Genomic DNA, 17,021 nt, shown 5'->3' with positions numbered 1-17,021 from the left:
ATGATGTATTGCTTTTTTAAAATACAAACTATTTTATAAGTCTGCAGGTCTGGCAGAAATCAGGGTCAGGTGTGGTCAGTGTTGAACTGAAAAATATGGTTCTTCGGTGTCGATGGTTGGGGTCAGGGGTCACTTTTCTATATAGGCTGTTTTGTAAAGCGTTTTTTAAAAACTGCATGTTATATGTGCTCAGGACATTTTAGGACATTATTAAAATCTGTCTGATGATGTAAAATATTTACATTAAAAAATTGTAAAGGCGAAATAGTTCTTTTTTTAATGTGTACAAATTAGTCTAAGCATTTTTAAAATGTACTATTTGACAAACCAAGTGTAACTTTGAAAACAAATGCTATATTGAAATGACAGAATTTGCAAGGAGCTGCACATTAAGAACAGTACCAAAGGGCATAAGATGAGAAGTGAAGGCTCTCACATACTACAGTGTACTGTGCATATTTGTCTGTGCACACTGTGCACTTTCTCCAGAGAGTTTAGATTTCATTGCCAAAAATTCTCATGATGAATTCCTTCATTTCCCACAATCTGAATGGATAGTAGCAAGTTTTATGAGTTGGCGCTTAGTCCCATTTCTTCTGCGCCGGGGCCGCCACCACACACAGCTGTCAGTGCGGCACAGAGAGTGGTGTCTTTGCAACTGGTTGCAGTGACTCACAACCTTGATGTCTCATACAAAACAGTTCGATGTGAACAATGTTTCCTGCCAAGCAATCGACCTCTATGCATCCGTGTCCAGCAGTGAGTCCACCTCGAGTTTGTGTGGACCTCCATAGAGTGAAGAACGCCTGAGTATGTGGGGCCTTCAGTTTTACAGGCAGTGGCCAGAGCTTCTGACAGTTGGTCAAAGCAGTGAATTATGGGTTGGAAGTGACAATGACTCACTCTTACCACTGACTAGCATTACTGTTATTTCCCTTGAGATGTCACAGTATTCACTTTTTGATGCCCTTCAAAACATGCCAGATCCTTGGAAATCCTGTCATTACTGGACTGCATGTGCTCAAAATACATCCAAATCAGAGCATTCCTTCCAGATGTTAAATTTGTTTTTTTTCTGGTTTTAATGTATGACGTCAGTGTTGTTGGCATGTTTGGGGTTTTTATATATATTTGCACCCTTGAAGTAATTTAACAATGTTTTACAATAAAAGTATGTTTAACCCTGAGTCTGTTTTATTGTTGGTATCATTGATATTGCGTACAACACAGAGAGCCTCATTTGGGCACGCTCATGTCTCCCTTCCCAATTTATCGCAAATGCAAGTGAGGATTCATGGACTAATAAGAGTTATTTTACCATATTACATACACACATGCACAAACACAAAAATCTGTATGTCCAACCATATTAGGAGTTTGTTTTTACTTCCATTAATTTTAGTGACTGCTTTTATGTTTAGCACTGACCCTACACATTACTAGTATATTCCTGTACCTAACTTTAACCAAACTCACAACATAACTCTAAATTTAACCTTTAATGGTAAAAATTGGATCCAACACATGAGAACGGGACCAGAGCCCCATAAAGCTTATTGGACTTCAGAATGTTAGTGAATAAGGTTCTATGCAGGCTACAGAAATGAGAACACACACATACACACACACCTACAAATACATTAAAAAGGGCTTCATGTCACTTTTTTCAGCAAACCTTTTAACTTCTGTTGTGTTACCCCTTAAAATGAATCAGTTCTGAAAAACACCCAATTTCTATAGTGAATATTAAATATGGTTTACTACCAAGCCACATTTTTCCTGACTTTATCTTTCCTTCGTTGAAATGTTCACACAATTTTTATTACAAACCAACAAGCCAGGCATTTTGGCATGAAGAATTTGCATGCATTGCACATGAAACATAGCATCCTACCAAATATTGTATCAAAGCATTCTCTTGTGATGATGAAAATATATTTGTTGCGATTAAATATGTTGTGTGCCTCTATTAAACTTGTATGATTTTCTCAGCTGATTCACTGAAGTGCACCTGAGTGGACTGTCAAAGGACCTTGGTCTGCTTGGTTTGAGAAACAATAAAGAATTTTACATGGAGTGGAGACAAACTGAAGATGAGTCCTGACTGGCAGCATTGCATGGAAAATAAATCATTTTTAATATACATGTAGCACCATTAAAGATGAAAACCCATAGTGGCACCACTATAAATCAAAGGGCATAGTATAGAGGCAGTAGAGCAGGGACAAAGAGGACAGAGGTAACCCTGAGAAAACTCCACAGACCAAACTGCTCACTCCAGACTTAAACAATGATGTTTACTGCAGAATGTGGCTAACTCCTCGGGGCAGCACCTTGATTGAGCCTTCTGGACAACTCAACTTTGTTGTTGCGCAACACCCCCCCCCCTCCTTTCTGTCTCTACTCTCACACTCTCTGCTTCCTCTTCTGAGAGGGGAGATGTGCTACCAGCTCTCCTTCTAACGGGTTAATTGAGTTTCCTAAATCTGCTGGGATTTACCCTGTCCAGAACTGAAGTAAACTCTGTTTAAGCTGGTATCGAGAAACGATTCGCCTGGTTTCTGACGGCCAACATCCAGGTGTCCCACCCTTCTTCCCCCTGTGAATTAGCCAGACTGAGCAGCCTACAGCCAACTAGTTTCACAGAGCACACCTGTTAACGGTCGCTCGTTCTCTATTTTACAACTTGCATTTGTTATTGAACCAGGTAGGTTTTAGTGACTCGGGCGAGTCCCAAGGATGACGTTTTAAATTTGGGCTACCAGCAACCTATAAAACATTTTAAACTTTTTCCTCTCCAGAATCAAACATCACAGCTATTTTACAACCATCAAAGAACTTTAAGGTGACTCATTAACTGAATGTCCACAACATCTTTTAGATTTTCTTTATGCTAAATATTTTATTAGTAAGGCATTTTTGCAAGGGTCAGTACAGCTTAATTCAGTAGCAGAAATAATCAAATAAGTAAAATCAGTCATCTAGTCTATCTTTCCCTACTGCTGACACTGAGAACTAAAAAAGGGAACCTTTGAGAGAGACGGACGGAGCCTGGCGCCTCGAACCCCAGACCTGGCACGACGACGAAGAAGGTGCTGCAGCAGGAGGAAGACGCCGATCGATGAAGGCCAGGATCTCCGCAGGTCTGATGATGAAGAAGGTGTTGCAGCAGGAGGAGGAAGCTGATCAGCGAAGGCAGGAATCTCTGTAGGTCTGATGAGCCTCCTCTCCGCATGGATGGTGAGGTCACACAGGACTTGGTGCTGGCAGGAAAAAAGGCACCAGTTCTTCTTCTTTGTCTTTGCCTTTGTCTTTGTCTTCATCTTTGTCTTTGGGGTCTGAACCCAGCCGATGAGAGAAGTGCGATTCGAAGCCACAGGTTGTGGGCCTGACGGGTTGGTCTCCATGAGCAAGACAGTCTTCGGCTCCGTGGCCCCGGCTCTTCTTCAGCTGCAGAGTTCTTTGTCCATCTCTTGGCTCGAAGCTGCCCGGAGGATCCAACGAACGGTTCCTCTTTTGCACCCACCTTTTATAGGGTTTATCCACCTTTTGGTGCGTTTTCATTGGCTGTCTGCTTAGACAGATGATCTCATATCCATCACTGTCTTACAGACATTATGGCCTGATGTCTGTGCTAATGTCTCAGAGTTGCTCAACCTCCTATGTCCCTTGCCTGCACAACCTTTCACCTACTCTCTAAATAAGGCGTTGATCATCTCTGCTCTCCTGTTAGTTCCTTGCCTTTCACCTTTCACCTACTCTCTACCTCCAACATATCAGTGATGTTTAATTGCAGTTACACCTTTTACACCATTTCAAGTTCAATGTCAAAATCACATTTATATCACATTTATTTTCTTCAGCTTCTCTGATTTATCATTAATTTATGATTTTATAACCATAACTTATTAATTATACTTATTATAATCCTAATGTGAGTTATTACAGATGTTTTTCTGAAAAGAAACCAAGAATAATACATGATTCTAATTATTTGATGCCAAAGTTACAGTTACTTGTTTTTCTTGTAACTGTTCCCACAAATGTAAGTGTAAGTATTATTACAAGTAAACCAATATTAATATAAGTATTTTACTTTGAATCTTATCCAATTACTCAAAAATGTTTAGATTTCATTCTTTAAACTTTCATGATTTAAAATAAGGAATAGTCTCAGCTATTTTTTATAAATCTGCAGGCTGGAACTTACTTCCTCTTTTTCCAGGAAACCTGCTTTTCCTGTTTAATGACTCTTTCTGACTGACTATGATTTCTTATGATTAGATAGAAAAAAGTAGAATTAAAGCAAAGTTTGCATGAGACAAAAACAACACACACAACCAGATTTATTTTATTGACACTTAAGTCTACTGTTGGGCCTAGATGTCACTTGAGTGATTCATTTTAAAGATAACTTTATTTATTATTACTGTTAAACTAAAATCTCCAGCATGGGGAAGTGGGATGAGCTCGGATTTTCTTGACAACTTGGACAATTGCATTGTACTCTTTATGAAAAAGAAATAAATCAAAATCTAAATAGTTAGGAAGTTGGAGACTAACAGAATTACAAAATGATGTTTGTTTTCCTAGTTAACCTATCTGATCAGCCAATCTAGTTGGTTGGATTTTAGCAGCTCTCCTAAGACCAGTGCTTGAATTGTGGGCGTAAGCCCAGGATGTGTCTTTGTAGCATCGAGCATCATGAGGGAGGGCAGGAGGAGGCGAAGGAGAAGAACGACTGGATAAATATGCTTGAGTTGGAATCTGTCTGTTGGATTGGACTGAATTTATCTATTTATTTACTTTTAGTAAAGTGCTTTAAGGTGACAAATGTGAATTGGTGCTTTATAAACAAACACAATAAATTGAATTGAATTGTGTTAAATATGTGCCACAAAGAATCCTTTGTGTCTGCCGACCTTCTCTCTCTGTAACTTCGATTTGTGATTGACTAGTATTAAGGCATGAGAAGACAACACTAGCACTCTCTGGTTTGGTGGAGTGTGTGTGTGGCTTTTTGTGTGTTTGTGTAATTGAAGTTTTATGTGATAGACAACTTAACCTTATGCCTGTTTAGGTAATAATGAATGTATTAAAAGAATAATACACCATTCAAGAAAAGACAAGTCATTAAAACTCTTTTGGGGGAAAAAAGTATTAACAAAAAAAAAAACATTAAATGTAATTCATTTCATAATCACCTTTAATTGAAGAAAAATACAAGAAAACCTGCAATGAAAAAGCATAATTGTTAGGAAATCATGACAGCACTCCTGATTTCAGTTGATTCATGCTGCTGACTCTTCCTCTCTCCTGCTGATAACTCATTGTCCTGTGCTGCTCCCTATTTAGACACCTGCTCAGTTTGAGATTGTCTCGTGTCTTTGTCACAGGCTTCAAGCCTCACCTCATAATCCATGAGAGTTTTGCTGTTTATTGGACTTGACTGTCTCTGACCAAACCTGTTGCTTAGTCCTTACTGGTATGTGAGAAGAGTTTTATTTATTCCTGTTGCTGAACCTTGCCTGACCTTACTCTAAGTCAATTATATTCTGGATATTTTCCTGACCTGAGAATCTCCTGTATATGACACTGCACTGACATAGCTGTCAAAAACTAAAATGAAAAACTTCATGTCAGCTGAATTTTCTCACATTTTGTCACTTTGCCACCAGCTGCTTCACTGTGTGAGAAAACATAACAAAATGCTTCTAGTTTGTAAAAGCATTTTGTTGTGCAGGGTATTGTTGCCTATTTTCCTTTGTAAAATAGCTGAAGCAGTTAGATTGGATATCGGAGTCAATCTTCAAGTCTTGTCACTGTCATTTGGATGTTTGTTTGGGCTTTGATTGGGCCTTTCCAACACTTTAATATGATCAGAGACTGTTCTAAAAGTGAACCTCTGGTCTTAGGTAATTTGAACAATCATTCTCAAAGAATTGGTCAGTTAACTTCATCTATCTTTCCAGGAACTTTGACTAACTTCATTGTCCCTGCTGAAGAAACGCCACCTTTTCCATTAGCAATGATGGGTTCAGAATGATGTAGTGTTTTTGCATGTGGGCTGAAAATTAGCTTTTGGTTTAAAGCATTTTCATACACGTTTTCCTGGCTTAGCTACGGCAAGGTATAAACAGGTCTTTTGGCTTTCATCTCGTCGCTAGAATAAACTGAGTTTCACTCTATACTAATCTGCACTATAGAGATAGATTTTTATTACAAACTCAAAGTCCAAATTATATAAAAAAAGAAAACAAATGTGATAAAAGGATAAGAAGTACAATTAAAAAACAGCTCCTAACCATTCAGGAGGCAATCATACATGTCTCCAAAGTACATGAGTATTTTACTGCACTATATTTAACGTTATATTTCAATTACATTTCTATACCGCCAATTCACAACAAATGTAGTCTCTAGATATTATACATAAAACAAAAAACAAAAAAAAACAAAAACATTTTAATTCAATCACACAGTCGACATACATATAGTCAGTTTACCTTTTTGCTTTGAAACAAATCCTGCCAGGCACGCGCAGCCGGGAGGTCGCTCGCGCTCACTCGTGAGTGAGGGCGGGGGTGAGAGGGTGGGGGTTAGGGGGGTAGGAGGGGGCGGAGGAGAGAGGAAGCAGGAGAAGTGAAAATGATGGCGACCGAAGCGGGGGAGATAAGAGCTCACACAAGCCCCTGTCCCAACCCCGACTACAACCTCAGCCCTCTGTCCATCAAAATAACGCGGAAAAACCAGGACAGACACTGGAGGTTGCGGTGCGTCCATCTGCAGTGCTGTGAGTACCGACACACATTATGGGAGACAAATGGCAGTCTCTGAATGTCTGAAAAATAAATGACAAACGCGCTACCTGTCATTAATGTCCACCTTTTGCTTTGTCACATCATCATAACTGACCCAAGTCATATCCCAGTTTAGCAGAAGCAAACCCTCCAATAAACATTGGCGCTAAGGGGAGACAGGGCGAGGGGCGGGGGGAGTTAGCAGGTAGACTGCAGTGAGGTGTTGCGGTGTTGGATGGAAACGCCGCAGTTTCCTCAAGGAAATTACATTTAGGTCAGTTATTTCATACACATCAGTAGCATGTCTGTTGAATTGTGGTTGAACTGCTATAAATTACTATAATAATTTATTTGCGGCACGTTTAGCACTAATGTTTGCTTAAGTTAGTAAACAAATATATCGTTATACCCTGCCTTAAAAAATATGTCAACCAAAACAAAAGTGATATGGACTCGATTTTTTCTTCTTCTAAGACTGATCAAAAATTGTTGGTCTTCACACAGTGTCAGGAAGGAATAAAGGACACAGGAAATATTTTTCCACGCAAGATTTCAACCTGGTTTATGTGTTTTTTGTTAAACATTCTCTTTTATATATGTTTAATTCTCATAAACGGATATTTAGGATTTTTTGAAGTGAGGCTCTGTGGAATTTCCCATAGTAGACAGATAACACAAGACATGACAGGGGAGTTTATAGGAAAGTGAAGAAAGCCTATAAAAATGCTCAGATTTGTGGGTTACCACCATCTCATAAACATACAAACTGCTCTGCATCCCCAGAACCAGAACCAAACGAGGAGAAGCAGCATTCAGCATCTATGCACCACAAATCTGGAACAAACTTCCAGAAAACTGTAAAACAGCTGAAACACTGACTTCTTTTAAATCTCGACTAAAAACCTACCTGTTTAGGATTGTATTTGAAACGTAATCAACTACGAATTTATTGATGGAACTTGACTTAATGTCGTGTTCTGATTGTTGATTCTACAGTATGTTGCCTGACTTTGTGTTTTTGTGTTTGTTATTATGTAAAGCACTTTGAAATGCTTTGCTGCTGAAATGTCCTATAAAAATACAATTTGATTGATTGATTGAGAAAAATAAACAAATTACTAAAATTGTGCATATACACTACTAAAATATCATACACACCCCTACACGCAAAGAATACAGACATTGTATTCTGAATGATAGGTCGAAAATGTATGTGTGTGTGTGACCTAACACTTAGGATGAATGAATGGATGAATGGGGATGAGACTTGTATTTTTCTGTGTTAGAGACTCATTTTTTGTCTGTGTGAGAGTTGTCACGGAAGAGGGAGGTGGCGGGGGGCATAATTTGGAGATCAGATCGCGCATGCGTTGTTACCACAGTGAAGTTAGCTTAAAGTTGGATATTGGATATTGGCGCCCCGGAGTAAGGCGATAGAGCAAAATTGTGAGAGAAAAATTGTATGTGTGTGTGACATTTTAATAGTATATGTGTGCAATTTTAATATGGGGTGTGTGTGTGTGTGTATGAGTCTTTAGTAGTGTGTGTGAGACAAAACATAATTTTTGTCCTAAATGGCCCCTCATAGTCCTAGTTCTAATATTAAGACACAAAACAGACTTTATTTTGTCTGTCTGACCTTTATGAAGATTTTGGTGTCATTGTCTTTGGTTTTGCTACAATATTTTGACTTCTGTATATGAATACTGTAACTTTTTTTCTTTGAAGTGTCTGCAATCTAAACTGGGAGAGGGTAAATTTTACTGATGTGTGTCCAGGTTTATAAAATGGTAAAATAAGTACATTTCTGCATTTCAACACAGATTTAGTTTTAGACAGCTGGGCTTTTGTTTTCTGCCAGATTTTTTGAAATCATTCGTGTCATCTTCATTTTTTTTTCTTTTTGTTTCTTATATTTACTTGTACATAGCTACAGCTCTAAATTGCTGTCAGATTTGTATCAGAGTATGCATCAATCATTTTCCACTTTTATTTTTATGTTTCCACTTTGCGTCATGTCGTTTTTTTACTTTTATAAAATGAATTTTGGCCACTTACACAGCATGCACATTTTCAGCTCAGGTGCTTTTGTAATGGTTTGAATTACCTGAATCACAGTGAATTCAAAAGGAGCTGCCTATTATTGTCACATTTAATTTTGTTCTTTGAAATTAATCTTCATTTTTTTTCTGAAATCCTTTAGAAGCTGTTAAAATATGTAGTAAGGTGACATTTGGGATGACTTTTTTCTTGACTTCTTTCCTTCTTTTCAACATACAGCTTTATACTTTGAAGTTGGATCAGACTGAAGCATTTCAAGATACAAGGGAGAAGTGACAACCAATTGAAGCATCAAACTCAAAGTAGCATTTAAGACGATTAGCATCTTTGTGCCCATGTTCCTCTGGAACTCTTATGATCTCTGTCAATCAGAAGTAGCTGAGTGGTTATTAGGAGCCCTAGGAACACAGACAGTGAGAACAATTCTGATGACAGGTTTGATTACTGATCAGATGTCTCAGGAGAACATAACAGAAGGGATAAGTGAATTCTGAAAATTGACCAGGCTGATTTATAAAACGATAGCTTATGTCTGTCTCGTGATAATTTTAGCTCCTCGAGTCCAAGTAATGAATATAAAATGCATCTGAAATCTGCCGACCTTGTCAGTACCGTCAGCAGTTAGGCAACACAGAGGATTCACACAGGACTGCACAGATGCCCATATTACAAAAAATGGTCACTGCAATATGAATGTGTGTAGAAAATTGTCTTTTTCTCGGCTATTAGAGTTTGCATGCTAGTTCTTATCAAACTGCATGCAGTCTTCCTCTTTCACTATCTCATCTGATCTTTGCAGCAACGATTCAAAGTTGATTTTCAATTGAAAATGGCTATTTATAAAGAGTTCTGCTGGAATCTGTAGGATCCTGATAACCAACTTCAGGCAAAGCAGAATTACAAATGGAGACAAGGTGTATTTTTCACATTTATTAAATTTCAAGTATTAATCCATGCTTAGATGGAATTACTTATCCATTCTTAGCTAAGTATTTTCTTAATTATTCTAGTTTATTATGTTTATTTCTTGTGTCTAGTTATTCTTTGGTATAGTCTACCATTATTAAACCATAATCACGGTTTAATCATGTTACTTATGTCTAGTATTTTAATGTTAGATTCATTTCCTAGTTCCTAGTGTGCTCTGTAGATTTTGATTTGACTCAAGATGTTAAAAATGTAACTGAGTTTTTGTCAGTGTTAAAGACCAAAGCTGACTGCAAATAGCTGAAATCAACAAGGACTTAAGACCCCCTGGAAAAATGATTAGGAATGCTCATTTTTATGGGTCACACACCAAATCTACCTTAAAATGCAATGATACACACAGTGGAAATTGTCCCTTGTCTAATACCTACAGTATTTGTTATTCCCACTCTTGAAGGTACAGTCAATGAGTGGCAAGGAAAATAAATTGACTGCTTTACTGGAGCCAGTTAGTAGTGTCAAGTATCCTTGCACCAAAGTAGTTCAGCTTCCCAAGTTGTGTTTTCTTTGGAGTATTTTAGCTATGCACAAAAAAACCATGAACATGCAGATTTTCTATGAATTTGGAATGTTTTTCCACAGAAAAATATGCTGAACATGAACAGGCTGGGGTCTACTATGTAGTAAATGTGTGCATGTATAGGCGTGTATGTGCTGAACTTGTATCTCTTTAGCTTTTTTTTTTTCTTTGTAAAGCGAGATGGAATTAGTTTTTTATGTAGCATAATCTTTAGAAAAATCAAGATATGACTGTAAGCTGCATAAAAGATAAAGGGTAAAACAGTCTTTGCCTTAATATTAATATTTTCAACTATTGTCTTTCTAGACTTCCTGACCATCGCAACAATACTAGGAACTGGAATCTTAGGTAAGTTTTGAAACTATTTTATGAAGTTATAAACATTCTAATCTTCCTCTCATCACATAAGCCCTTCTTGTTAGCGTTCCTCACTGGTTACAACTGAAATATTGTTTAATATTTAGGTTAGCATTCCAATGAGTTTTATTTTATAATGAGTACTGAAAGCTTTAGATAAAGAAAAACGGGAGGAAAAACATTCTATGCCTCCCTAAGTAAAAAATAGGTAGCCATCAATCAATGCAATAATATACTTTGGACCACCCGAAACTTCAAACCTGGCATCTTAGGTTTAAAAATATTAACGTCCTAATTTTGTAGTAGTTTTGGAAAAGATGACAGTACGAAAATCAAGGTTCAGTGGCGACTGTTTGCTCTTTCTCCTACATGTTTTTTCTGAAATATAACTTCACCTGGAATATAATTAAAACTGTCCATTTCCAGGCAGAGGAAAATTTAAATGTGTTTTATGAAGTGTGGCCAACACCAGAGAGATTTTTGTCGAGGTGGAAATTACATGGGACATTACATTTAACTGCTTTGTTTTGAGCAGAGTTTTTGTGTAGTTCCTCAGAGGTCTGACCCTTCCTAGTTAATACTTGCTCAGCCACTTAAATCTCATTTGGAAATTAGCATTGTCAATTATATTTTATAGAAATCTGGAGCCAGCGCAGAGAGACGTTTCTGAGACACATCGACAAAAAGCTCGACAGACATTGTCTATCACATGTTTTCACTTTTACCTGGGTGGGAATCAAATTCAGAGGCAGTTCAACATTATTTTCATTTTCAGGTCTTCCAGTCACTATAGCACATGCTGGCCTGGTGCCCTTCCTGGTCTCCTTTCTGGTTGGCTTCTTTGTTCAGGTAAGCAAGGTGTATTAAAATGTTAATGCAAACATCTTTCTGTCTGTTTATCTATTATGTGTTATTGATGCATTATGAATTGACGTATCTTTTGCTTTGTAGGCCTTGCTCATTTATCTGTTTGTGGAACTTCTCCAAAAATGTCAAGTGGCCCAGCTGGACTCTCTAAAGGTCAGGAGAACAAACCAGGCTCTTTTCCTTTTTCTACTTACAGTTTGTATGTGACGTTCTTAGTGATGCATGTCGACTGCAGGAACCCAGCTGGTTTTCAGGAGCCAATTTTACTACTTCGTATTTCGCGGGGTACCCACACATCCTTAAATAAGTCTTAAGTACATGTAGCTAAACTTAAAGTCATAACATGTCTTAAATTAAATTTTAAAAATTTTAATTAGGCCTTAAATATGTTAATTGCACGTCTTAAATTCTGTTTGTGGCAGGAATATTTAATCATTAAACAGTTCTATTTAATGACTAAATAGGCCTATTTAATCATTTAGTTTTTGTCATTTTAGTTGTCGTTAGTCATGCGCAGACACCTTCGAGGCAGTTGAGGCTACTGGTAACAAGCTGCTAATATGCTATTGTTAACTGTCTTTTTGAGTCTACCACGGGTAAGTGCAAATGTATTGCCAGTTAGTTGTATGATGTTCGTTTTCACCATTGGCTCACTTCTTGCCAACCTATACGATGCTCAATGCATTCTGTGCAAAAAAAAGCTTGGCCCTGTGGGGCTTAAGACTAGAGAGCCATATGCAGTGTGAAAAACACACAGCTGCTGCCTGGAGCCACACACAGACCCCAGAATTGTGACAGTTTTGATCCGCTGGAGTGGCAAAAGCTCCCAAGAAAACTGCTGCTGGTGCTACATCATGTATTATAGATGACATTCATAATAGTCTTAAAAAGGTCTCAAAGACTTACATTTGGGTTGTTGAAACCTGAAGAAACACTGTCTGTAAAACTGGTAAAAACAGATTACCAGTGCACCTTTAGTCCGTGTTTTTTGGGGGGGGATTTTTCCATTTCATCAACAATTCTTAGATGGAGGTTTTTTAGTGGAAGAGTGCTAAGCATTTTAAATTGGTTTAAAGTTTTGGTTTATTATTCAGTAACATCTGTTTAATTCCAGAGCGATTTTCTTCTGTTAAGTTAAAGGTAGAGCTTATATCTGTAACAAAAAACAGTAAATCCTTTAGTCAAAGTAAGATTTTATTTTAAACAATTTATGGTCTAAATCATAAGTAAAATTAAGCTCAGCCCCCAGCTGGATCAGTTACAGTCTATAGAAAGTATGTGTTGTTTTTCTAATGTCTATTTTTATGCTGTAATCAGACAGGTGTCGCAGAGTGTATTGTGATGGATCAAGTGAGCCCAGAAAATCCAATCACACCAGACGAAGAAGAGGAAGAAGAACTTGAAAATGCAGAAGCTGGTGAGACATGTTTGTGTTTGCAGAGGATCAGACTAACATTTTTAACTGAGAATTTGTAAAAAAAAAAAAAAATTTAAAGAAAGCATTTTAAGTTTTTTTCTTCTCACCACAGACCTCTAAGATGATTAGATGGAGCTCTACTTCATTCAGTAGGTTGGAATAAAATGGTCAGGGTTGGTTGATGTGGAAGAACGAAGTGTGATTCCTCTGAGATGCTGATTTTCCTTTCTTGTTTGAATTTGTAGTGTTGATTATCATACCTGTGTCTTGGAATCACTTTAAGCCTTTTCTGTTGACTCTGGCTTTGTTGCTAAGGTGATACTGTCCTGCAATGCCTGATCAGTGGGGGGGCATATCACCTGGCAAAGAAGAGATTACTGCATAGCTGCACAGAAATCCTCATAGGCAACGTGAAGCTGTGGTGTCCGCACTTTTGCCAGGGGGGCCAAAACTGTCAAGTTTAAAGTTGAGAGCCACAAAATGTGAACTTTTTTCCTTTAAGAATGCAAGAACATTTTAAAATGTTAAATTTAACAACCTCAACAGAAAATATGCACAATATTTAAAAATCTGATTGTTTAATTCGGGGGTCGGCAACCCGCGGCTCTAGAGCCACATGTGGCTCTTTAGTGCTGCCTTAGTGGCTCTTTGGAGTTTTTTCAAAAATGTTTGAAAATGGAAAAAAAAATGGGGGTGGGAAATATAATTTTTGTTTTATTAATATGGTTTCTGTAGGAGGACAAACATGACACAACCATTCTTAACATTTTCCAATGCTATAAAAATGTGTAGAGTAAATATTACATTTCAACATTTCTGTCAACAAAGATTTGCGTCATAGCCTGTGACACGTTTCTTTCAGCTGAGCGGCAGGTGGCTGCTGTAAACAAACCGACGGGTGTGTGGTGGGCCGAAAATAGCCGAGGAGACATTCTACAATTCTTGAACCGAACCATTTGCATTCAATCCCAATCCGGAAGGATTACCTTATTTAAGCTGATAAACAGTAAAACAACTTTAAACCATTTATATTCTGCTTTTTCTCGCCTTCTGTGTCGGCAAGCATTCCCGTTGCCATGGCAACCGACACAACATCTTCATTAACCCGCAGAGCAGAGAGTAATATATTGACCAGAATGTCCTGCACTGTTGTAAACTTCCTGCTTTTGAAACGGTCTCTAGTCAGATTGCATTCAGAAAGGTTTTCTACCGTTTTAGAGTCCACTTCAACCGGACCGAGTCCCAGGTTTTGAGGCTGATTGGAGATGGCTTTTTAAGTCCGTTTTGGAATTCAAATTTGCATTCTGACCTCCCCAAAAAATCTAACTTTCTAGACAAACGGATTAGAGTCTGATTCAGAACTCTAATTCTGGGTTGGTCTGAATGCACTCTTAAAGCACCATTGTACAGCAGATTAGTCACGTGGTGCATCATTACTGTCAGGATGTACTGCAGGGAAAATAAACATTTAATCTTGAATGCTTAGTCATTTTGATAATAGGCTAATATAAACCTCTTTTGCCTTCATTATAAGCCTTATATAAGGCTTTTAAATTTTTGCGGCTCCAGACAGATTTTTTTTTGTTTTTTTGGTCCAATATGGTTTTTTCAACATTTGGGTTGCCGACCCCTGGTCTAATGGGACCTGACAATCATTACAGATCTGAAACAACTTGGAGTTTTGCTTTGTTAAAAACAAATGAATGAAACCTACAAACAATGTCCTAAATGTTAAGTCAATTTCATGTGGATTTTTTTGGTGTGTTTCAGGAATAACAACAGCCAAGTTTACTTAGTGGGTGCAACAAAGTATTCTGAGTAAACATCATTTTTACCTTTGTATTCCTCTTTTACATTGTTAGTAAGAGAAGAGAACTTTGTGTTGTAGCTTCTACTTTTAGAATACTTTAAGTTGTCCTTATCTTTCTTGAAAGACATAGCATGAAAGTGAAAATGTCAGAGATTAATTTTTTTTGTTGTTTTTTTGGGTCAGTATCAACCTCTTGAGCTGACAAAGCAGCATTTGTGGCATTGTTGTGTTGTGGTCGAGGGCCGCACAGAATCACTCAGAAGGCTGCAAATGGCCCCTGGGTCACTCTTTTGACACCCATGTTGTATGAGCAGTATGGGAATCCCCACCCCCAAAGAAACCCAAAACATTCCATCTCTCCATCTTTCTAGCTGCAGAAAGGGTTTTGTTCATTGTACTATTCTGGATCACAAGATACATGGATGATTACAGCAAGTCAGAGGTAGAGCGCTGAACCTCTTCTGCTTTTCTCTGGTTCCGGCCTTGACATTCAGTGTGGGCTGAGAGATAAAACTGTAAAATGTTTTGCATATGTTTTGCCAAAAGCAAAAACATATGCAGTTTTCATGCTGACTAATGCATAAATAAGTCAGGGATTTCTGAGAGTACTTAAATAACAAAACATTAAAATCACAGATGTCATAACAAGGCACAGCAATTCTAAATCTAAGCAATATATTATATGCAATGGCTTAACCTGGTTCAAGGTTTAAAATAAATAAGGAAACAATGCAAATGCTGATGCTGATGAAACTGGTTGCAAGATAGGGTGCATTTCTGCATCAATGTTTTTTTTTTCAGAAGCCAGCATAGCTCCTTAATGCCCAGTGATGGCATAGTTACTTTGAAAAAGTAACTTTAATCAGATTACTGATTACTCCTTGGAAAAACTAACTTAGTTAGATTTCTGATTACTTGATTTGGAAAGTAACTAAGTTACATTAAAAGTAACTTTTTTAGTTACTTTCAGCAGCTGCTAACAACAACGCTGTGAAAATTACATTGATCTTTGCCAATACTTAATTACAAGTTATTTTATAATGGTAACATCAACAATGTATTTCCATTTATAAGGATGAACTGAAGGGGAGATTGTTTAATGGTTACAGCAATACAAAAAAACTTTAGTAAATCGTGTGTGTTTTTGTGTGTTCCTCTATTGTCTGGAAAACTGTAAATAGGATTTTAGACTCGTTCATTCGTGGTTGTTTTCACCTTCATTGCACTGTTCAAATTAGTCTTGATGTTTGCAGTTTTCTGGAGCGCAACGCGAAGCTCGATGTAATTCAGAGGTAATATATTAATTTGACATTAACAAAGACACAGAGGGACGGATCATCTGGGAAATGATGGACAGGGAGAGTCTGACTAAAACTAACTGGATGCCAGACTTATGTCTGCTTATTTGCAAGCTCAAAAACAGCAAACCCACGACTCATTGAATCTGTAAGCGACTTTAGAAAAAAACATGCCCAAAGTCGTTTATAATAATTGGACTTGGCGACAGAAACTCAAAATAGTTCCTGTTTTTCCAGTAATAAAATGCGCATCTCCCGCTTCCCTCCATTGTTTATGTTTCTGTCGCTGCTAATACTGTTGCATAGAAACGCTGGTCACTCCCCAAGACACGTAGAGGAAATAAAATTTAATTACAAAAGAAACGCACAGTAACGCAAAGTGTTTTGGATAAGTAACTGTAGTCTGACTACTGTATTTGAAATAGCAACACGTTAGATTGCACCCAGGGATCCTTGTTAACACCTCTGATTATTTTTCTTTAGAACATTTTTGAAATGTTGTGCTCATGGTCACGCCCAAGGTTTGTGTCCTGGTGCTTTCCAATGATGCATTGTACTGCTGTTCAGACAACATGTAAGGTTCAGAAATAGTAATGTAGCCTTCACTCTCATGACAAATGTCTACTGTCCTTTTTTCAGAGGCTCATATAATTTATTTTTTACCAAACGTGGTAGAGTCCAGGTGTTTGAAGTACCACTGACCTTACCAGTCTCTCGCTCTCTTTTTTTAAGGTCCAGTGGTAACTGATCTCTCAATTGACCAGTGAAAGTTAATTGAATGTTCAAATTTGTATTGGTAGTTAAAAAAGCTAATTATTTTAGCCTTCTCATTGTTTTTCTTTTCTTGAGCACATCAATATAATACTGATCAAACTTTGTGGAGATTTTGTTTTGGAAGCAATAA

At 37.6% G+C, this 17,021-nt stretch overlaps 1 protein-coding gene across 2 annotated transcripts in view; it reads left to right on the top strand.

Annotated features, from left to right (window-relative positions):
* The first annotated feature begins 6,623 nt into the window (after positions 1 to 6,623).
* Positions 6,624 to 17,021, top strand: part of LOC102222825 — a 72,098-nt gene continuing 61,700 nt past the window's right edge. For both annotated transcript variants that reach the window (XM_023338918.1, XM_023338917.1), the window contains exons 1-5: positions 6,624 to 6,793; positions 10,675 to 10,716; positions 11,501 to 11,574; positions 11,677 to 11,745; positions 12,910 to 13,009. In XM_023338918.1, coding sequence (XP_023194686.1) covers positions 6,649 to 6,793; positions 10,675 to 10,716; positions 11,501 to 11,574; positions 11,677 to 11,745; positions 12,910 to 13,009 — 430 coding nt within the window. In that variant the 5' untranslated portion in view covers positions 6,624 to 6,648. The remainder of the gene's footprint in view (positions 6,794 to 10,674; positions 10,717 to 11,500; positions 11,575 to 11,676; positions 11,746 to 12,909; positions 13,010 to 17,021) is intronic.

Source organism: Xiphophorus maculatus, chromosome 9 (assembly GCF_002775205.1).
Source record: "Xiphophorus maculatus strain JP 163 A chromosome 9, X_maculatus-5.0-male, whole genome shotgun sequence".
Classification (NCBI taxonomy): domain Eukaryota; kingdom Metazoa; phylum Chordata; class Actinopteri; order Cyprinodontiformes; family Poeciliidae; genus Xiphophorus; species Xiphophorus maculatus.
This window is presented reverse-complemented; position numbering and strand designations above follow the sequence as displayed.